Genomic DNA, 25,284 nt, shown 5'->3' on the forward strand with positions numbered 1-25,284 from the left:
AGATGAATTTTGCTCATCCATGAGGCTCCGGAGGTCAAATCTGGGGATCGGTTTATATGGGGGCTATATATGGTTATGGACCGATGTGAACCAATTTTTGTATGGTTGTTAGAGACCATATACTTACACCATGTACCAGATTTCAGCTGGATCGGATGAAATTTGCTTCTGTTAGAGGCTCCGCAAGCCGGATCGGAGGATCGGTTTATATGGGGTCTATATATAATTATGAACCGATATGGACCAATTTTTGCGTGGTTGTTAGAGACCATATACTAACACCATGTACTAAATTTCAACTGGATCGGATGAATTTGGCTCCTCCAAGAGGCTCCGCAAGCCAAATCTGAGCGTCGGTTTATATGGGGGCTATACTTAAAAATGGTCCGATATGGCCCATTTGCAATACCATCCGACCTACATCTATAAGAACTACTTGTGCCCAGTTTCAAATCAATAGTTTGTTTCGTTCGGAAGTTAGCGTGATTTCAACAGACGGACGGACGGACATGCTTAGATCGACTCAGAATTTCACCACGACCCAGAATATATATACTTTACGGGGTCTTAGAGCAATATTTCGATGTGTTACAAACGGAATGACAAAGTTAATATACACCCCCCATCCTATGGTGGAGGGTATAAAAATATTCACGATTTTTTATTCAAAATTAGGTTTTATACATTAGGTTTACGACTTTTGCGACATACGTATTATACCGTCGTAAACGTAACATATATCGCAAAAGTCACAGTTTCAAGGATTTACAGAGGAATTTACAATGGACAAAAGCATTTCTTTGAACAAATGTAGCAGGTAGGAAAAACATTCTACTGATCTTTAGAAATGTGAAGTATGATTCAATGAAAATGGTTAAGGGTGTTTGTTTTTTTCCTTCGAAGCTGTTGTCACAACAACAATAAAGGATTTGTTAGGGCTTAAGGTACTACCAGGCAATCACAAACATTTACGGTACTTGGAGATAAATTGCAAACCTTAAATATAATAGGGTTGAGTCCACGGTTGGTAGATTGGTATATTTTTTACTGTTTGGTAGATTGGCAGAATTCGTGATGTTTTTGATAGATTTTGCAAAATATATCATTACAACTAAAATTATATAAATTTTCTATAAAAATAAAATTATGACAAAATTTTCCACAGAAATAAAATTTTGACAAAATTTTCTTTGGAAAAAAATTTTTGACAAAATTTTCTATAGAAATAAACTTTTGAAAAAATTTTCTATAGAAATGAATTTTTATTGTTGTTTTTTTTTTTTTGATCTCAGCTTAAAGCCATGCATTGACTAAACCACAAGTGTAGCTTAACCAACAGAGGAAAAGTATGCTTGTCAAATTTATTTGGGCAAAGCCCTATAGACTGCAAGATGGTTGGATGTACAGCTGTTTCGGAATTACCACATTCCTCATCAGCATCCTCAACCCAAAGTGAAATACACTTGAACCTCCCGAAAAAGGGTTTGATAGTCGGCTACTGCCTAAACAAATTTGCCAGCATATCTCTTTTCCTTTGCCAAACTCAAATCATCGATTTGAATGTATTTGGCTGGGTTTGTTTTTGAGCGTGCTTCCTCTATCTTCATTCGTTTTGTTTGTTATTGTTGGCTTCTCTTCAATCGTTATTGTTGTTTTTTTGATCTCTGCTTAAAGCCATGCATTGACTAAACCACAAGTGTAGCTTAACCAACAGAGGAAAAGAATGTTTGTCAAATTTATTCGGGCAAAGCCCTATAGACTGCAAGATGGTTGGATGGACGCACGTTTCGGAATTACCACATTGCTCATCAGCATCCTCTACATGCAGCAAAACTATCATCCAATTATCAGAAAAATTCTAATAGTTCACCAAATCCAAAGGTTTATGATAGTCGGCTTTTGCCGAAATATATCTATAGAAATAAAATTTTTAGAAAATTTTAACAACATTTTCTATAGAAATAAAACTTTGACAAAACTTTCTATGAAAATAAAGTTCATACAAAATTTTCTTTAGAAATAAAATTCATACAAAATTTTCTATGGAAATAAAATTCATATACAATTTTCTATGGAAATAAAATTTTGACAAAATGTTTTATAGGAATAGAATATTGGCAACATTTTCTATAGAAATGAAATTTTGGCAAAAGTTTCTGTAGAAATAAAATTTTGTAGAAAATTTTCTACAGAAATAAAATTGTGAGAAAATTTTCAATAGAAATAAAATTTTGACAAAACTTTCTATAAAAACAAAATTCATACAAAATTTTCTATAGAAATAAAATTTTGACAAAATTTTCTATACAAATAAAATTTTGGCAAAAGTTTCTACAGAAATAAAATTTCGTTTTGTTATTGCTGGTTTATACTTCAATCATATTTGTTGTTTTGATCTCAGCTTAAAAACCATTGCGTTGAATAATCAAGCTTAAGACCCTAACTGTTAAAGCTCACAATTATATTTATAATTTGATTGTAAATGTAATTAAATAAATAAATTGAATAAATAAATTGCGTTGACTAAACTACAAGAGTAGCTTAACCAACAGAGGAAAAGAATGTTTGTCAAATTTATTTGGGCAAAGCCCTATAGACTGCAAGATGGTTGGATGGACGCACGTTTCGGAATTACCACATTCCTCATCACCATCTTCTACTTGCTGCAAAACTATCAACCAATTATCAGAACAAATTCTGGTAGTTCGCCAAACCCAAAGGTTTATGATAGTCGGCTTTTGCCGAAATATATCTATAGAAATAAAATTTTTAGAAAATTTTAACAAAATTTTCTATAGAAATAAAACTTTGATAAAACTTTCTACGAAAATAAAGTTCATACAAAATTTTCTGTAGAAATAAAATTCATACAAAATTTTCTATGGAAATAAAATTCATATACAATTTTCTATGGAAATAAAATTTTGATAAAATGTTCTATAGGAATAGAATATTGGTAAATTTTCTATAGAAATAAAATTTTGGCAAAAGTTTCTATAGAAATAAAATTTTGAAAAAATTTTCTATGGAAATAAAATTCATACAAAAATTTCTATGGAAATAAAATGCATATACAATTTTCTATCGAAATAAAATTTTGTAGAAAATTTTCTATAGAAATAAAATTTTGACATTTTCCACACAAATAAAATTTGACAAAATTTTCTATAGAAATAAAATTTTGACAAAACTTTCTAAAAAATAAAATTCATACAAAATTTTCTATAAAAATAAAATTCATACAAAATTTTCTATACAAAGAAAATTTTGGCAAAATTTTCTATAGAAATAAAATGTTCGCAAAAGTTTCTGCAGAAATAAAATTTTGTTTTGTTATTGTTGGCTTGTACTTCAATCATATTTGTTGTTTTGATCTCAGCTTAAAAACCATTGCATCGATTAATCAAGCTTAAGACACTAGCAGTTAAAGCTTACAATTATATTTATAATTTGATTGTAAATGTAATTAAATAAATAAATTGCGTTGACTAAACTACAAGAGTAGCTTAACCAACAGAGGAAAAGAATGTTTGTCAAATTTATTTGGGCAAAGCCCTATAGACTGCAAGATGGTTGGATGGACGCACGTTTCGGAATTACCGCATTCCTCATCAGCATCTTCTACTTGCTGCAAAACTATCAACCAATTATCAGAACAAATTCTGGTAGTTCGCCAAACCCAAAGGTTTATGATAGTCGGCTTTTGCCGAAATATATCTATAGAAATAAAATTTTTAGAAAATTTTAACAAAATTTTCTATAGAAATAAAACTTTGATAAAACTTTCTACGAAAATAAAGTTCATACAAAATTTTCTGTAGAAATAAAATTCATACAAAATTTTCTATGGAAATAAAATTCATATACAATTTTCTATGGAAATAAAATTTTAACAAAATGTTCTATAGGAATAGAATATTGGTAAATTTTCTATAGAAATCAAATTTTGGCAAAAGTTTCTATAGAAATAAAATTTTGAAAAAATTTTCTATGGAAATAAAATTCATACAAAAATTTCTATGGAAATAAAATTCATATACAATTTTCTATGGAAATAAAATTTTGTAGAAAATTTTCTATAGAAATAAAATTTTGACATTTTCCACAGAAATAAAATTTTGACAAAAATTTTCTATAGAAATAAAATTTTGACAAAACTTTCTAAAAAATAAAATTCATACAAAATTTTCTATAGAAATAAAATTCATACAAAATTTTCTATAGAAATAAAATTTTGGCAAAAGTTTCTGCAGAAATAAAATTTTGTTTTGTTATTGTTGGCTTGTACTTCAATCATATTTGTTGTTTTGATCTCAGCTTAAAAGCCATTGCATCGATTAATCAAGCTTAAGACACTAGCAGTTAAAGCTTACAATTATATTTATAATTTTATTGTAAATATAATAAATAAATAAATAAAATAAATAAATTGCATTGACTAAACTACAAGAGTAGCTTAACCAACAGCGGAAAAGAATGTTTGTCAAATTTATTTAGGCAAAGCCCTATAGACAGCAAGATGGTTGGATGGGCGCACGTTTCGGAATTACCACATTCCTCATCAACATCTTCTACTTGCTGCAAAACTATCAACCAATTATCAGAACAAATTCTGGTAGAGCACCAAACCCAAAGGTTTATGATAGTCGGCGTTTGCCGAAATATATGTATAGAAATACAATTTTAGAATATTTTGACAAAATTTTCTATAGAAAAAAAATTTTGACAAAATTTTCTATAGAAAAAAAATTTTGACAAAATTTTCTATAAAAATAAAATTATGACAAAATTTTCCACAGAAATAAAATTTTGACAAAATTTTCTATAGAAATAAAATTTTGACAAAATTTTCCGTAGAAAAAAAAATTAACAAACTTTTCTGTAAAAATAAAATTTTGACAAAATTTTCTATAGAAATAAAATGTTGACAATATGTTCTAACAAAATAAAATGTTGAAGAAATTTTTTATAGAAATAAAATGTTGAGAAAATTTACTATAAAAATACAATTTTGAGAAACTTGCAGCAAAACTATCAACCACTTATCAGAACAAATTCTGGTAGTTCACCAACCCAAAGGTTTATGATGGTCGCCTTTTGCCGAAATATATCTATAGAAATAAAATTTTTAGAAAATTTTGGCAAAAATTTCTATGGAAATAAAATATTTACAAAATTTTCTATAGAAATAAAATTTGGAGAAAATTTTCTATAAAAATTAAATTTGGACAACATTTTCTATAGAAATACAATTTTGACAACATTTTCTATAGAAAATAAAATATAATAATAAAATTTTGACAAAATTTTTTATAGAAATACAATTTTGACAAAATTTTCTATAAACTCAATAGCTTTATAAATTTTAATTTTTTACATTTCGCTCATGCTATCAAAGTCCAGTGTTAGTTATCCTTTTTGTAGAAGTAGTAACTTTCCATTGTTGGTGCAAGCTAAAATCATTAAAACATTTAAAATAGGACTTACAATTACTTACAATTATACACCCAAAAACTTGTCGCTAATAGGATCATAATATAGGTATAATATTGCACATATTGAAATAAAGTGGTAAAATGAAAAAATAGAAAAATTATTTCGAAGAAAAAACAATTTCATACTAACAATAAAAAATTTTAACAAAATTTTCAAAATAAGATTGTTTTTAATTTGGTAGATTTTTGGTAAAATTTTCTTAAAATTTATGTAGATTATTTTTGACACGAGTAGCTACCGTGGTTGAGAGAAATGTTGAGTTTTAAAAATTATATTTTGCTTCAAAAATGCTATGGTCGAGTTTTATCTTAAAAGAAAAGCAGCGAGGTAGAATTTTATTTTTTTTTTTTAATAAATTAATAAATTCAATATATATGTTATTTATAATTGAGGCCTGAAATATTTTTCCTTTATAAGAGATTTTCTATTAGACAAGAGGTTCCAAAGTCATTGCTTTAAATAAATAGGAAAAAACGTTTTCATTTCCATCTCTTTTAAATCCTTCTACACATTTGAGTTTTTAATTTTTCACATAACTTTATCCATAGTCAAATGGCACTTTCCCTTCCTCTTATTTTATGTTTCTTCCGTATTTTCTTCTTCCTTTTCTTCGGCCTCCATTACTTTTTGCAGATATCTATTTTGCGAAGGCTCCCGCACCAAACACAAGAAACGTAATGACACCATGTGTATGCATCGAGATACATCATTGACTAGTACAGCATCCAAGAGATACTATCACTCAAGGCGTTCATGTTTCAATCAGAGCACAATACGAAGGTATGTATACGATTGCAGTAATGAACCACACACAGAGATAACATAGTTAATGAGTTCAATGAGATTTTTGGTATTTAAGATTAATGAAGTGGATAACATTGTTGAAATTATTTTCGTAATTGGTATACTGACAAAAAAAAAACTATGGCTTAAGCACAAAGATCTAAGAAATACGAATGGAATTATTTTGATAATATAGAAGACACATTTCACTGATATAACTGTTTTACTTAACTGAGAAATTATAAACTTATTTGGTCTGTACACGCAGAGAAGGAATATGATCAGCTCTTGAGCAAAACGTTATTTTGGGATGGGGATCATCGACATCAAATGGTTGTCGAAAAAACTATGGCTAATGGTTGTCGAAATCAGTTACATAATGAGCTAGAAAATAACATGGTTGCGACAAAAATATTACATGTTCAACGTCCCAAAATAACATTGTGGTCTAGGAGGTGATCATATTCTTTCTCTGCGTGTAGAATTATTATACCTAGGTTTAGTAGCTGAATCAAGCCTACTTGAAATAGATCCACTCCAGAACCGGACTAGTTCATGGTGTGTATGGACCTATCCCAATGTATGGAAGGGTTTGGTAACTTTACCATGGGTTTGTCCTTGGCGGGGTAAAATCTACTCATTAGAACATGACTTAGACTTATTGCAAAAAACAAGTCCTAGGATAATTTAGGAGAACCTGTTCGTAGACAGTTTCTCATTAACCATATATTAAAGATCCCGTTTCAGATATGTTTTTATGGCACATTGAGCCTATTAACAATGATATCTAAGGAGCACTGATACCAGTCCTGTGATAGCCCCATTTGTAGAAATTTGCACCATTTTCCCGTAAGGAATGTACCCATTTCCAGATGTCATGTATTATGAAGAATTCGATCATACATTGGGAAGTATATGTCAGGTACTCGAGGTACGTCAGTACTAGCATTTAAATTCTAGAGGGATTAGAGCCTTAGATGGTTTGTCGCGGATGGTGACATCGGTAACTTCGTTGGCAACACTATCTCTCTCGGGATGCTCTAATAACTGTCTATTATGAGCAAAATACCATGATCCCTTTTATTGAGGCTCTAGTCCTCTCTTATGGTAGTCCACAAATTACCAATGCAATTCCCCATTTCGTAAAGTTTTAGGTCCTCGGGACATGTAATATCAAAATTCAGATCCCTTATTCCAACATCTGAAGGGTTAACACGACAAAGTTCGTGACGATCTGAAATTAGGCTTCATTTAGTCAAATTGGCGTACGGTCAGGAGCAACAAAATGCTGCATGGATGATGTCACGGAACTACCTTTTAAAAGAAGCATTGAATTTCCGTATCGATATAGCGCCTTCGAAGATTTTGGAGCCATTAGTGACTAATATAACTTCAGCTGAGGATAGCACGAATGCAACGATGAATCTCCTTATAACTCTATCATTCTCTGCATACTCTATGTATTGTCAGTTGATAATCCGGACATCTCTTCGTATCAATCACCGTCACACCGCTAAAGTTAAATGAAACCAATCATCCATATTATGGAGGTTCGAGAATGCTATCATTAGGGTCCACAACATATGATTAAAGATAAATAGGACAGTTGACGTACTATTCAATTCCCAAATTCCAGTATCAGCTTGGTAAACACGGTGAAGCTCATTACGCTCATCTGAAAATCTCTTCAAATTAACTTCAAATTAAAAATATTTTGAAATTGTTCAAAATATTTTTTTTTAATATGGTAGATGTTTGTTTTTTTTTTTAATATTTTTGGCGCAAGTTGCAAAATGAGCAAAAACTTTCAATTTACCTATCTGACAAGTGTCAAATGCATTCTCTTTTTCCTGGTTCTAACCGTGTAAACAAACTGCTTCTAGTTAAAATTTTTGAACGGAGCTAATATCGTCATTTTTGGGGCAAAAATCTGAAAATCGCCATTTGCTAGTTTTTGAGTAAAAAAACGTCAAAATGCCGATAAATCGGCAAAATTGACAGCCCTGCTCTCTGGCTCTGCTCGAAAAGTAGATCACCCCTAGGCAACACGACCAGTGAATTTGATACGAGTGGCCAGAATTTGCTCTCGTCATCGTGAACATGAGAGGGGATGGTAGCTCAATAAGTAGCAATCGATGAAGTTTCTGAAACTTTAACTAGAACTTACTACCTCTTTTTCGGCTTTTAGAGGTTGTGAAATCGGAAAATTGGTTTCGAAACTATACCATTATGGGAAAGGTATGAAGATTAGTTTCGTGACTATACGACTATGGGAAGAATTATATCATTCATCGGCCACGATATGCTAACGATAATCGGGCGAATTGAAGACGTTAATTTACTCTACCAAGGTTAAACCTACTGTTCGTTACCTAGTAGAGCACGTTAAATCTGAAGGCGGGTATTAAAATATCTTATCACAAATCGTTTATGCCCTTGATCTGGAAGCTGCAAAATGTTCACATTCTCTGATCTACTAGAAACTTGAATTGCACCTGGGCAATTCGACCAGCGGGTATGATGCGAGAGGCTACTGCTTTAATGATGTCCCAGAAGTTCCTGCCAACATCGTGACCATGAGAGGGGATGATACCTCACTGACCGGCAATCTATGAAGCCTTGCGTATTGACTCTCTTTTGATTATAGAGGCCAGGTACCCTCCGTTCGTAACATAGGAGAGCAAGCTAAAGATTATGGCGGGCATTACACACACATATCATAAGAGCCACTATAAGCGCGGGATATTACCTAGAACTGAAAACGGCTGAATATTCTCATCCTATATCTCAACCTCACTGACATAAGAGCTACACTTAGGTTAGTTTAGGTTATATACTATATAGAATCAGAATAGAATCAGTGGTATCACTATAGGCTATTCCGTCTATTATGATACCACACGTAGTGATTTCTCTCTTATCTATGACAAGCGACCTCGTTTTTATAGCCACTCAGAATATCGCTAGCATTATTGAGAGGAGAGAAACATGACTCATTGTATGCAAAGCGGGTATACTAACCACTGTATCGCGGTGGCTCCCCAGAGATTAAGTTACAATTATTGTGCGAGATTCACAGTTTCTGAGAACTCACTGTTCCAATAGTTCGAACAACACCCTGCAACTAAACTGCCACAGCGATATTAAACAGGAGTAGTTTTGGAAGTGCACATAATCCATGCCCCAGTCACATATTACCGACAATTAACGGTGGTGATGTAACCAATCTATCAGCGCCGTAGGCAGAGTAGCCCCACAGTGTATACCCATAGTGAAGTGACCGGAATCTAACACCCAGTCAACCACCAAGGAAATACCAGACATTCCAAGGACTCAACACAACATTTCTGTAGACTCACCGGACTCCGAAGACAGTATATCAATAGAGCATATATTCCTCGCAGCATCATAACAAAGAATGTAAATGGTCTTCCAAGATCACTATGTGTAAACCCACAGTGAATTGACCGGAATCTAACACCCAGTTAATCACCAAGGAACTGGAATACGAAGGACTTCTAATAGGTTGGCTGATAAGTCCCCGGTCCAACAAAGAAAAACACATTTTTTTTTGTCAAAATTCGTTTTTATACCCTCCACCATAGGATGGGGGGTATATTAACTTATCATTCCGTTTGTAACACATCGAAATATTGCTCTAAGACCCCATAAAGTATATATATTCTGGGTCGTGGTGAAATTCTGACTCGATCTGAGCATGTCCGTCCGTCCGTCTGTTGAAATCACGCTAACTTCCGAACGAAACAAGCTATCGACTTGAAACTAGGCACAAGTAGTTGTTATTGATGTAGGTCGGATGGTATTGGAAATGGGCCATATCGGTCCACTTTTACGTATAGCCCCCACATAAACGGACCCCCAAATTTGGCTTGCGAGGTCTCTAAGAGAAGCAAATTTCATCTGATCCGGCAGAAATTTGGTACATGGTGTTAGTATATGGTCTCTAACAACCATGCAAAAATTGGTCCACATCGGTCCATAATTGTATATAGGCCCCATATAAACCGATCCCCCGATTTGGCTTGCGAGACCTCTAAGAGAAGCAAATTTCATCCGATCCGGCTGAAATTTGGTATATGGTCTCTAACAACCATGCAGGAATTGGTTCCTATCAGTCCATAATTATATATAGCTCCCATATAAACCGATCCCCAGATTTGACCTCCGGTGCCTTTTGGAGAAGTAAAATTCATCCGATCTGCTTGAATTTGGTACGTGGTGATAGTATATGATATTTAACAACCATGCCAAAAGTGGTCCATATCAGTCCATAATCATATATAGCCCCATATAAACCGATCCCGAGATTAGGTTTTGGAGCCTCTTGGAGGAGCAAATTTCATCCGAGTGAGTTGAAATTTGGTACATTGTGCTAGTATATGGTCGTGTGCTAGTATATGGACAATGCCTAACTAGGTCCATATTGGTCTATAGTTATATATCATTTCCAATCAGATAAATCGATTTCCAATCACTCAAAAATTGGTCCATATCAAGTTCATAATTGTATATAGCCCCCATATAAGCGACCCCCATATTTCAATTCTGGCTCTCTACCTACCGTGCAAAAAGTCCATATCGATTCGTAATTATTTGTAGACTTAACTATACATAACTTGTTTGTCTAATATATACCACGTTTGTCTAATATATACTCACAATTTAGAAAACGATGTTAAGAAGTTTTAAGATACCACAACCCAAGTAATTCGAAGGGAGCCACCGTGGTGCAATGGTTAGCATGCCTGCCTTGCATACACAAGGTCGTGGGTTCGATTCCTGCTACGACCGAACACCAAAAAGTTTTTCAGCGGTGGATTATCCCTCCTCAGTAATGCTGGTGACATTTCTGAGGGTTTCAAAGCTTCTCTAAGTGGTTTCACCACAATGTGGAACGCCGTTCGGACTCGGCTATAAAAAGGAGGTCCCTTGTCATTGAGCTTAATATGGAATCGGGCAGCACTCAGTGATAAGAGAGAAGTTCACCAATGTGGTATCACAATGGACTGAATAGTCTAAGTGAGCCTGATACATCGGGCTGCCACATAACCTAACCTAACCTAAGTAATTCGATTGTGGATGACAGTCTTTCGTAGAAGTTTCTACGCAATCCATGGTGGAGGGTACATAAGATTCGGCCTGGCCGAACTTACGGCCGTATATACTTGTTATTATTCAACATAGCTCCCTTCAAGAGCGATACAACGATTATAACGACCTTCCAATTTTTTGATACCATTTTGGTAGTACTCCTTCGGTTTTGCCTCAAAATAGGCCTCAGGTTCGGCGATCACCTATTCATTGCAGCCAAATTTTTTCCCTGCGAGCATCCTTTTGAGGTCTGAGAACAAGAAAAAGTCGCTGGGGCCAGATCCGGAGAATACGGTGGGTGGGGAAGCAATTCGAAGCCCAATTCACGAATTTTTGTCATCGTTCTCAATGACTTGTGGCACGGTGCGTTGTCTTGGTGGAACAACACTTTTTTTTCTTCATATGGGGCCGTTTTGCCGCGATTTCGACCTTCAAACGCTCCAATAACGCCATATAATAGTCACTGTTGATGGCGCATCCCAAAAAACAGAGGCCATTACTTTGCCAGCGGACTTTTGAGTCTTTCCACGCTTCGGAGACGGTTCACCGGTCGCTGTCCACTCAGCCGACTGTCGATTGGACTCAGGAATGTAGTGATGGAGCCATGTTTCATCCATTGTCACATATCGACGGAAAAACTCGGGTGTATTACGAGTTAACAGCTGCAAACACCGCTCAGAATCATCAACACGTTGTTGTTTTTGGTCAAATTTGAGCTCGCGCGGCACGCATTTTGCACAGAGCTTCCGCATATCCAAATATTGATGAATGATATGACCAACACGTCCCTTTGATATCTTTAAGGCCTCTGCTATCTCGATCAACTTCATTTTACGGTCATTCAAAATCATTTTGTGGATTTTTTTTGATGTTTTCGTCGCTAACCACGTCTTTCGGGCGTCCACAGCATTCACCGTTCTCCATGCTCATTTCACCACGCTTGAATTTTGCATACCAATCAATTATTGTTGATTTCCCTGGGGCAGAGTCCGGAAACTCATTATCAAGCCAAGTTCACCGGTCGCTGTCCACTCAGCCGACTGTCGATTGGACTCAGGAATGTAGTGATGGAGCCATGTTTCATCCATTGTCACATATCGACGGAAAAACTCGGGTGTATTACGAGTTAACAGCTGCAAACACCGCTCAGAATCATCAACACGTTGTTGTTTTTGGTCAAATTTGAGCTCGCGCGGCACGCATTTTGCACAGAGCTTCCGCATATCCAAATATTGATGAATGATATGACCAACACGTCCCTTTGATATCTTTAAGGCCTCTGCTATCTCGATCAACTTCATTTTACGGTCATTCAAAATCATTTTGTGGATTTTTTTTTGATATTTTCGTCGCTAACCACGTCTTTCGGGCGTCCACAGCATTCACCGTTCTCCATGCTCATTTCACCACGCTTGAATTTTGCATACCAATCAATTATTGTTGATTTCCCTGGGGCAGAGTCCGGAAACTCATTATCAAGCCAAGTTTTGCTTCCACCATATTTTTTCCCTTCAGAAAACAGTATTTTATCAAAACACGAAATTCCTTTTTTTCCATTTTTTCACAATAACAAAAGTTGCTTCACAAAAGACGCTCTATCTCACAAACTAATTGACTTACAGACGTCAAATTTTGACACGAATCATTTGAAGGTTGGTACTATATAAAAATAAAACTGTCTACCGAAGTCCCTGTTTCCTTATCCAAACCCAATTTCTAGTGCCTCCGACATTTCATTTCCATCACCCCCAGAGAAATGGTTGGTTGGAATTCGATTAGGACAACAAATAGATAGTGGAGACGTACAATTTTCAATTGTTTGAAATAATTCTTAGTTACTTCTCTTATTTGATGGTGTCTATAACCAATAAATAGAAGTGTGACCAAACGTTGGTACACCCGACCAAATATTTGTCGTTAGTTATATATTGAAGTAATCAACCTTTTCAATTTAGTCCACGTTTTTTGTAATTAATGATTTGTTGTGCCAATGTGTCATCCTCGGACTCCGAAGTCAATAAATAAATAGGGTATAAATCTCTCCCATTTCGATACGCTTCAGACATCTACGGCCGTCATCCTATCTATTAGTCCTGTAACTACCCCATTCTAGTTATTTATACCTCGATGCGGATCTTCATGTAAGCTACGTATAGAAATCCATCAGACTCCTATGAAACTTCTATTGGACCATTATATTATAAAGTAACGGAGTGAAATTTACCTTCTTGGATCATTCTACCACACAATGGGTATGTGACCCTACTTAGCTACCTAGAAAACTGGTCATCGAAAAAGTCCCTGTGTCCTAATCCAAACCACATTGTAGCATCCCGCAATTTCATTTTCGTCCCCTACACCTATAAAATGTAAAGAACTGGCTCCTTAATCAATGACAACAGAGTCTCTCTCAACTTTCAGGCTCTATTAAGTTTTTTTTTTTTTATAAATATTCATGAAATACAACAAACCATATAGAAATAGAAGTCATGACAATAAACTCATTACCACTATATTTTCTATCCCTTACTGTAATTATAATAATTACTCTTTTTGCTCTTCTATTCTCTATTGCAATAGCAGCCGTCTACAGGAAACAACGATTACCATGTTGACCAATGGTAATCCCAATGGATGTGGAAATTATCCAGGATCTAACGCAAGCAATGTCGTTGGAACAGGATTGAATTGTTCCCCCGATGACACCATCGAAGTGGCACTGACCAGCGATTATTGCCATCAACATCAGCATCAACACCAACTCATGTGAGATTACAAAAAACGTCAGCGTTCCGCCTCCACGTCCAGCGCCTCACATTCTGTACACTATAACTTGCAACTCAATCAAAACCCCCCATTATTACTGCGAGAACAAAGTCACACCCTTCAACGTAGGCGAAGAGAAAATAGCTTGAGAGAATCCTTTGAAATGAACACAATTACCATGCATGAAAATGCCACTGAAAATTATTGTCCTGCATTGAATGAAAAACCATTGGATTCTTCGTCACCACCGGCGACAAGGACGACATGCTTGAACGAAGGATCTAGTTCAAATTGTTTACGTGTGGGCAAAAGGAAATTGACCAAACCAAAAGTCAATTTTCCCTTAAGTTCACTGAAGTAATTAATAAGAAACAACAGATTCAGTTTGAGGTTATGTTAGAGACACAAGTACAAGGAGTGTATGAGTTATTCCAAAATAATTTTTAATAAGGTAAAGGCTAAGATCGGCAATGAAATGTTTACTGAAATCTAAAACTTTTGTTCCATCCCTATTTTATGATTTTCTTATATACTGGCCGAACCCGGACAGAAATTTGAGTTAAAATTGTTAAACAAAACGTTTCCTAATTTTTATTGCAGATTCTCCTTCAATGGCATTTTAAAATTTCTTGACTTTAAAATTTCTCCTGAAACTCTAACGAACTTTGATACCGTGCTATAGATATATCTGTCACCTTGCCTATATATTCCATATGCCAGTTAGGAAAATGTTTCTGTTAAAGTTAACGGGAGAGAAGTAAGGCACCGTGGTGCAATGTTTAGCATGCCCGCCTTGCATTCAAAGGGTCATGGGTTCAACCCCAGTTACGACCAAACACTAAAAAAAAATTCAGCTTTGGATTATCCCTTCTCAGTAATGCTGGTGACATTTTTAAAACCTTCTCTAAGTGGTTTCACTGAAACGTAGAAAAAGGAGGTCTTTTGGCATTGATCTTAACATAGAATAGGGCAGCAATCAGGGATAAGAGAGAAGTCACTACTGTGGTATAACAATGGACTGAAAGAAGATAGTTCCTTTTTTCGTTCCATTAACTGGCAGTTAAAGCCTAAAAGAGCTAAATGAAAAATTTATCCATATAGGAAATTTTGTCGAAAGTTAATTCTATAGAAAATTTTGTCAAAATTTAATTCTATAGAAATTTTTTTCAACATTTTATTTCTATGGGAAATTTTGTCAACATTTTATTTCCATAGAAAATTTTGTTAAAATTTTATTACCATAGAATTTTTTGTTAAAATTTTATTTCTATAGAAAATTTTGTCAAAATTTTATTTCTATAGAAAATTTTGTCAAAATTTATTTCTATATAAAATTTTATCAATTTTTTTTTCTATAGAAAATTTTGTCAAAATTTAATTCTATAGAAAATTTTGTCAACATTTTATTTCTATGGGAAATTTTGTCATCATTTTATTTCCATAGAAAAGTTTGTTAAAATTTTATTTCTATAGAAATTTTGTAAAAATTTTATTTCTATAGAAAATGTTGTCAAAATTAATTTCTGTAGAAAATCTTTTCAATAATTTATTTCAATTAAAAATGTTATCAAATTTTTTTTCCCCCAAAAAAAATTTTTGTCAAAATTTAATTCTATAGAAAATGTTGTCAACATTTTATTTCTATGAGAAATTTTGTCAACATTTTATTTCCATAGAAGAGTTTGTTAAAATTTTATTTCTATAGAAATTTTATAAAAATTTTATTTCTATAGAAAATGTTGTCAATAATTTATTTCTATAGCACATTTTGTCAAAATTTATTTCCACAGAAAATTTTGTCAAAAATTGTATTCCTATAGAACATTTTCCTCAAAATTTAATTCTATAGAAATTTTTGTCAAAATTTTAGTTCTATAGAAAATGTTGTCAAATTTTTTTCTATTTTTTTAAATATTTTTATTTCTGTAGAAAATTTTTAATTTAATTCTATACAAAATTTTGTCAAAATTTAATTCTATAGAAAATTTTGTCAACATTTTATTTCTATGGGAAATTTTGTCAATATTTTATTTCCATAGAAAAGTTTGTTAAAATTTTATTTCTATAGAAATTTTTTCACACTTTTATTTCTATAGAAAATGTTCTCAAAATTTTATTTTTATAGAAAATTTTGTCAAAATTATATTTCTATAGAAAATTTTGTCAAAATTTTATTCCTATAGAAAATTTTGTCAAAATTTTATTTCTATGGAAAATTTTGTCCAAATTTTATTTCTATGGAAAATTTTGTCAAAACTTGTATTTCTAGAAAAAGTTTTGTCAAAAATTGTATTTCTATAGAAAATTTTGTCAAAACTTGTATTTCTAGAGAAAGTTTTGTCAAAAATTGTATTTCTATAGAAAATTTTGTCAAAATTTATTTCCACAGAAAATTTTGTCAACATTTTATTTCTATAGAAAATTTTGTTAGCATTTTGTTCCTATAGAAGATTTTATCAAAATGTTTGTTCTATAAAAAATTTGGTCAAAATTTTTTTCTATGTTTTTTCTATTACTTTTATTTCTGTAGAAAATTTTGTCAAAATTTTATTTCTATAGAAAATTTTGTCAAAATTTTATTTCTATGGAAAATTTTGTCAAAACTTTATTTCTATAGAAATTCAAAATTTTTTTCTATGTTTTTGTCAAAATTTTATTTCTATAGAAAATTTTGTCAACATTTTATTTCTAATGAAAATTTTGTCAAAAATTTTATTTCTATATCAAATTTTGTCAAAATTTATTTCCACAGAAAATTTTGTCAAAATTTGTTTCCACACAAAATTTAGTCAAAATTTAATTCTATAGAAAATTTTGTTAAAATTTTTTGTTCTCTAGAAAATCTTGTCAAAACCTTATTATTATAGAGAATTTTGTCAACATTTTAATTTGGAGAGGAATAATTATTTGGCAAAATCTACCAAAACGCCAATACTTCTACCAAACCGTAAAAAATCTACAATTTTTGGTGACCGTGCAAGGGAGAGGTCTCCCTGCTCACACGTATATCGCAAAAATGTTTTCCCCTTATTAAATAAGTATCCTCTTTCTAAACTTTTCTGAAATTTTCAAGTAAGTCTAAAAAATTAAATTTATCGAACCTTCGTATAGAGGTCATCCCCAAACCTTTGCCGTAAATTTCAAGATAAACTGAGAACTTTACTTTAATTTTCAAAAATTCGAACAAAAGGGAGGTGCCCCTCCCCGACCAGTTATGTTGAAATTAGGTACGCCATATTAATTTCATAACCTCCTCCTGCGTAAATTTAAACTAAATCGGAAAAGTTTACTTATGAGAAAATCGACCAAATGGGAGGTCCACCTCCCCTACCAAATATCTGAAAATAAAATAGCGGAAGTTAAATCGAGAGGTACATCAAACCATGAACCGGTATAGGCAAAATTTTCAATTTCAACTGGATCGGATGAAATTTTGCTGTTCCAAGATGCTCCGGAAGTTAAAACAAAAAACCGCTTTATATATGGCGCTATATATAATTATCGGCCGATATAAACCAATTTTGGCGTAATGGTTTGGTCTTCAACGAGGCTCCGCATGGTAAATGTGGAGATCGGTTTATATATGGAAGCTATACCTAAAAGTGGTCCGATACGACACACTTGCAATACCATCCGACCTACATTAAACGCAACTACAGTGAAACCCCTCAAAAGTGGACACCCACGATTGCCGAAATTGTTCTACATTTGGGAGGTGAAACAGTGAAACTGAACACCTCTCAAAAAGTGGACAATTGGTGTGAGACGATGGCTGTATTAAAATTAACCTCTCATAACTGGAGACCTCCCACATGTTGACAAACGTCCAGATTTGGGGACAAGAACTAGAAAAATACAGGCAAAAATATTGCTCTCAAACCCTGGAGATTGATAAATGTACTCTTCGACTGATACGAAAAGATACGTATGGTTTTTCAAATGACCGTTAGTACAGCTTCCGGAGAGTGATAGAGCGGCAACAAAACAATGAAATTTCAAACAATTTCGCATAATTTACTTCAGTAACTCTGGCCACCAGTTTGTGTCTCGGCTAAAAAAAAATATATATATATTTTAATTTCCCACCTTTAAATATATATACTGACATTTCAATGCTTTCGTTCTACTTTGTTGTATAATTTTTGGAATATATATATATACGATTTATAAAATATTTGGAAAAAAATCAAAAAGCAGGGAATGATTATAATATATTTGTGTGAAATAAAATTGCTTTATGTTCCAAGAGTTTGAAAAACTCAATGTTTGTAAGAAGAGACTAGTATTGTAAGGATAAATCCAATATGGTTAATTAAACAAATATAAATATACAATTAATATCAAAAATAAAGAAAACACAAATTAATGTAAGTAATGTAAAAATAACCACACTAAAATAAAAAATGCGAATAAAAACTAATAGAGACCAAACTAAACTACGAATTTGGAATCGATTCTGAAAATGTTTCATAGAGATAATAATTTACGTATAGATATGTATAATATAAATACACATTATTAATTCATGTAAGCTACAAATAAATATGTTATTGTATATAAATATATAGGTTTTTATTCGACACAATCACTCGAGGAAAATATTATCCATTTGATACACACACACAAAAAAAAATTCTGATTCAATCACGAAAGTAATTGACCCAATTAATTTTTTAATTGAAATATCTTCAATCACGATAATGATAGTATCAATCACAGTTTTAATTGGACATCAAAAAAATACTTGATTAAACAATTAATGGATTTTAATTAATTTTTTAATTGATTCAATTAAAAATTTAATTGATGTTGATTGCAAGACTTTCCAAAACATTTTTCATAAAAAAAGTAAATATTTTCAATTACGTTAGTCACTGACTTTGTGTTTTTAATTTTTTTTAATTAAAATAACTGTTTGAAATAAATTTTTAGTTAAAAACAAGTAAGGAAAGTCTAAAGTCGGGCGGGGTCGACTATATTATACCCTGCACCACTTTGTAGATCTAAATTTTCGATACCATATCACATCCGTCAAATGTGTTGGGGGCTATATATAAAGGTTGTCCCAAATACATACATTTAAATATCACTCGATCTGGACAGAATTTGATAGACTTCTATCTATCTATCTATAGGCTCAAAATTTAAGTCGGCTAATGCACTAGGGTGGAACACAATGTTAGTAAAAACAAGTATATACGGCCGTAAGTTCGGCCAGGCCGAAGCTTATGTACCCTCCACCATGGATTGCGTAGAAACTTCTACTGAAGACTGTCATCCACAATCGAATTACTTGGGTTGCGGTAACACTTGCCGATGGCAAGGTATCTTAAAACTTCCTAATACCGTAATATATACCACATAGTCCATACGTGGTATATATTAAACTAAAAAATTTTGACAAAATTTTCTATAGAAATAAAATTTTGACAAAATTTTCTATAGAAATAAAATTTTGACAAAATTTTCTATAGAAATAAAATTTTGACAAAATTTTCTATAGAAATAAAATTTTGACAAAATTTTCTATAGAAACAAAATTTTGACAAAATTTTCTATAGAAACAAAATTTTGACAAAATTTTCTATAGAAATAACATTTTGACAATGTTTTCTATAAAAATAAAATTTTGGTAGATTATTTTTGGCTCGAGTGGCAACCATGATTATGAACCGATATGGACCAATTTTTGTGTGATTGGGGATCGGCTATATATAACTATAGACCGATATGGACCAATTTTGGCATGGTTATTAGCGGCCTTATACTAACACCACGTTCCAAATTTCAACCGGATCCGATGATTTTTGCCCTCCAAGAGGCTCCGGAGGACAAATCTGGGGATCGATTTATATGGGGGCTATATAATTATGGACCGATATGGACGAATTCTTGCATGGTTGATAGAGACCATAGACTAACGCCACGTACTAAATTTCAACCGAATCGGATGAATTTTGCTCATCTAAGAGGCTCCGGAGGTAAAATCTGGGGATCGGCTTATATGGGGGCTATATATAATTATGGACCGATATGGACCAATTTTGGCATGGTTGTTAGAGACAATATACTAACACCACGTACCAAATTTCAATCGGATGACTTTTGCTCCTCTAAGAGGCTCCGGAGGTCAAATCTGGGGATCGGTTTATATGGGGGCTATATATAATTATGAGCCGATGTGGACCAATTTTTGCATGGTTGTTAGAGACCATATACTAACATCATGTACCAAATTTTAGCCGGATCGGATGAAATTTGGTTCTCTTAGAGGCTCCGCAAGCCAAATCGGGGGATCGGTTTATATGGGGGCTATATGTAATTATGGACCGATATGGACCAATTTTTGCATGGTTGTTAGAGACGATATACTAAGACCATGTACCCAATTTCAGATAGATCGGATGAAATTTGCTTCTCTTAGAGCAATCGCAAGCCAAATTTGGGGGTCCGTTTATATGGGGGCTATACGTAAAAGTGGACCGATATGGACCAATTTTTGCATGGTTGTTAGAGACCATATACTAACATCATGTACCAAATTTCAGCCGGATTTTCTGCTCTTAGAGCAATCACAAGCCAAATCTGGGGGTTATACGTAAAAGTGGACCGATATGGCCCATTTGCAATACCATCCGTCCTACCGTCAATAACAACTATTTGTGCCAAGTTTCAGGTCGATAGCTTGTTTCGTTCGGAAGTTAGCATGATTTCAACAGACGGACGGACGGACATGCTCAGATCGACTCAGAATTTCACCACGACCCAGAATATATATATATAAAGGGTGATTCTTTTGAGGTTAGGATTTTCATGCATTAGTATTTGACAGATCACGTGGGATTTCAGACATGGTGTCAAAGAGAAAGATGCTCAGTATGCTTTGACATTTCATCATGAATAGACTTACGATCTGCCACAACGTCGAATTTTCAGTGAATGGGCCCTAGAAAAGTTGGCAGAAAATCCGCTTTTTTATCGACAAATTTTGTTCAGCGATGAGGCTCATTTCTGGTTGAATGGCTACGTAAATAAGCAAAATTGCCGCATTTGGAGTGAAGAGCAACCAGAAGCCGTTCAAGAACTGCCCATGCATCCCGAAAAATGCACTGTTTGGTGTGGTTTGTACGCTGGTGGAATCATTGGACCGTATTTTTTCAAAGATGCTGTTGGACGCAACGTTACGGTGAATGGCGATCGCTATCGTTCGATGCTAACAAACTTTTTGTTGCCAAAAATGGAAGAACTGAACTTGGTTGACATGTGGTTTCAACAAGATGGCGCTACATGCCACACAGCTCGCGATTCTATGGCCATTTTGAGGGAAAACTTCGGAGAACAATTCATCTCAAGAAATGGACCGGTAAGTTGGCCACCAAGATCATGCGATTTGACGCCTTTAGACTATTTTTTGTGGGGCTACGTCAAGTCTAAAGTCTACAGAAATAAGCCAGCAACTATTCCAGCTTTGGAAGACAACATTTCCGAAGAAATTCGGGCTATTCCGGCCGAAATGCTCGAAAAAGTTGCCCAAAATTGGACTTTCCGAATGGACCACCTAAGACGCAGCCGCGGTCAACATTTAAATGAAATTATCTTCAAAAAGTAAATGTCATGGACCAATCTAACGTTTCAAATAAAGAACCGATGAGATTTTGCAAATTTTATGCGTTTTTTTTTTAAAAAAAGTTATCAAGCTCTTAACAAATCACCCTTTATATAATTTATGGGGTCTTAGAGCAATATTTCGATGTGTTACAAACGGAATGACAAAGTTAATATACCCCCATCCTATGGTGGAGGGTATAAAAATATGGGAAACAATTAAATCTGAAGCAATTTTAAGGAAACTTCGCAAAAGTTTATTTATGATTTATCGCTCGATATATATTAGAAGATTAGGAAAATTAGAGTCATTTTTACAACTTTTCGACTAAGCAGTGGCGATTTTACAAGGAAAATGTTGGTATTTTGACCATATATATGGGAGCTATATCTAAATCTGAACCGATTTCAACCAAATTTGGCACGCATAGCTACTATGCTAATTTTACTCCCTGTGCAAAATTTCAACTAAATCGGAGTTAAAAATTGGCCTCTGTGGTCATATGAGTGTAAATCAGGCGAAAGCTATATATGGGAGATATATCTAAATCTGCACCGATTTCAACCAAATTTGGCACGCATAGCTACTATGCTAATTTTACTCCCTGTGCAAAATTTTAACTAAATCGGAGCAAAAAATTGGCCTCTGTGGTTATATGAGTGTAAATCGGGCGATAGCTATATATGGGAGCTATATCTAAATCTGAACCGATTTCAATAAAATTTGACACACTTGACTACAATACTAATTGTACTTCTAGTGCAAAATTTCAACCAAACTGGGGTAAAAATCTGGCTTCTGGGACCGTATTAGTCCATATCGGGCGAAAGATATATATGGGAGCTATATCTAAATCTGAACCGATTTCAATAAAATTTGGCACACTTCACTATAGTACTAATTGTTCTTCTTGTGCAAAATTTTAAGCAAATTTGGGTAAAATTCTGGCTTCCGGGGCCATATAAGTCCATATCGGGCGAAATATATATATGGGAGCTATATCTAAATCTGAACCGATTTCTTCCAAAATCAATAGGGTTCTATTCTGAGCCAAAACATATACTTGTGCCAAATTTGAAGTCGATTGGACTAAAACTGCGACCTAGACTTTGATTACAAAAATGTGTTCACGGACAGACGGACATACGGACATGGCTATATCGACTCAGGAGCCCACTCTGAGCATTTTTGCCCAAGACACCATGTGTCTATCTCGTCTCCTTCTGGGTGTTGCAAATATATGCACTAACTTATAATACCCTGCCGCAGTGTGGCGCAGGGTATAATTAAAAAATTTTACATCACTTCTTTTTAAGTGACTTAGTCTTCCGAGTTTGATTAAAAAGTTAATTGTATCAATTAATTTTTTAATTAAAAAATTTTAAATTTTCAATCATTGACTTAATTTACTTAATATCTATCTATCTTGATTAGGAAGTTAATTGTATCGATTAATTTATTAATTGAAAAAAAATTCGACTTCAATCAACTTTTTAATTGGAAATTTATTGGTGATATTTTTTCTTTGTATGAATTAATATTACATGGGAAACACGAATTTAGTAAATCCTTTTTTTAGTTCATTTAACCAACATACACAAAAACTTATTAAAGTCAATGAACTTTCTGATTTTTGCGAAAACATAATAAATTCCTTATATTTCGATACCTGGACAACATTTAAAATCCCTGGCCCACTATGTCACACTTCTCCTGGCTTGGCCCAAATATTATTTGAAAGTAACAAAATAAATGAGAATAAGAAATGAAAAAAATAAAATAAAAATCAAAGAATTAACTTCATTAATTTTCGAGAAAAAAATTAGCTTGCGTTCATTTTGCTTAATTTAATTTGTTATATACAAATACAATAACTATTCTATTCTACATCTCATCATAATTTCCTCGAGTTCAATCTAACAAAAAAATAATATTGTTAATATTTATCATTGTTTAAATGTGGATTATCTGTGATTGAATGAATTCAAGTCTTGTATGTGTTTATATCTCTTTTTCACAAAAATTTCCTCGTTGAACTTGGAAATGATCTAACACGAATCAACAATTATCAATTGGAAAAAAAAAAAAAAATATTTTATACAACAAATCTAAACTATCTGTTGTCTATTATAAGTATTGAAATTTATGTTAATAATAAGCTCATTTTTTTAACCTGTCCAAGGAAATTGAGCATAAGCAAATAATATAATAATATTACTAAGATAATATACATATAAAATTAATTATATAAGTTACTTATTGTAAATGTGAAATTTTAAATAAATGTCAAAAAGAAAAAAATATAAAAAAAAAAGTTTTATTTTTGCACATTATTTCAAGTGTAACATAAGGTAAGAAATTTTTAAGTACACCACCGCCATATCGCCAAATCATTAGCTCTTTCCTCATTTCGGTTACCCTCACTGTTAGAAAAATATATTTTTCATATGTTCCGATATAAACAAAATGTGTTTCGGGCACAATTTTTAAACCAAATATATTTCAGTGCCAACATGTAATGTTCCTAAACTAACACCAAATGTTTGGGACACATATGTTAATATGTTAAAATATATTATGTTTGGGGCATGAATGTTTCATAAAAATAATATGTGTGAATGTAAACATATATAAATTTACAAATTTCGAGTAAACATATATATGTTTACAATTTCTGTGAAACAGAAACCGAAAACTGCTTTATGATAAGGCCAAAAATTTGATATGCTTAAGTCTAAATATTATTTAATTTGAATATTAGAATGAGTATTCGGAGTAAAGAGAATAGACATTCGGAACCAAGAGCATAGAGATTTGAAAACAAGTAAGTAAAGCAGAAAGTCGGGCGGGGCCGACTATATCATACCCTAAACCACCCTTACTGAATTAGTAGTCATAAGCATTTGTGTGGTAACAATGATATAGGTATGGGAGACAAACCCCAGTTGCATATTTAAGAAAATTAAGGGGTACATGTTTATGGGTGCTTTGTCTCAATCTGACTATAGCTCATAGTCAGTGTTGCCAGGGAAATTGTTCGGTTTACCCTACAAGGTCAAAAAATTTTTCCGTTCAATATTTTCGTTAAACTTAAACAAATTTTACAAAACCAAAATGGTTCTAAATACTTTGTTATCTTAAAACATGAAAATGCAACGTATATAACCTAGAAAATAAATTTGTATTATCACCACGGTTGCCACAGTTGGTAGAATTCTACCAAAAATAGTAATTTTTTTTGTTAAATCTCTATAGAAATAAAATTTTGGAAAAAGTTTCTATAAACAAATTTTCTTGAGAAATTTTTCTATAGATACAAAATTTTGATAATAAATTCTATAGAAATAAAATTTTAATAAAAAATTCCACAGAAATAAAATTTTGAGAATTTTTTTTAGAAATAATATTTTGAAAAAAATTTCTATATAAATACAATTTTGAAAAAATTTTCTATAAAAATAAAATGTTGACAAAATTTCTTACAGGAATAAAGTTCACCACACATTGTTGAAGATCAAGCC

At 32.9% G+C, this 25,284-nt stretch overlaps 1 protein-coding gene across 1 annotated transcript in view; it reads left to right on the forward strand.

Moving 5' to 3' along the window:
- CCHa1-R (CCHamide-1 receptor) overlaps positions 1–14,597 on the forward strand; it is a 108,389-nt gene extending 93,792 nt beyond the window's left edge. The window contains exons 7-8 of the mRNA XM_075312131.1: positions 6,130–6,276; positions 13,972–14,597. Coding sequence (XP_075168246.1) covers positions 6,130–6,276; positions 13,972–14,161 — 337 coding nt within the window. The 3' untranslated portion in view covers positions 14,162–14,597. The remainder of the gene's footprint in view (positions 1–6,129; positions 6,277–13,971) is intronic.
- The last annotated feature ends 10,687 nt before the right edge of the window (positions 14,598–25,284 follow it).

This window comes from Haematobia irritans, chromosome 5 (genome assembly GCF_050003625.1).
Source record: "Haematobia irritans isolate KBUSLIRL chromosome 5, ASM5000362v1, whole genome shotgun sequence".
Lineage (NCBI taxonomy): Eukaryota > Metazoa > Arthropoda > Insecta > Diptera > Muscidae > Haematobia > Haematobia irritans.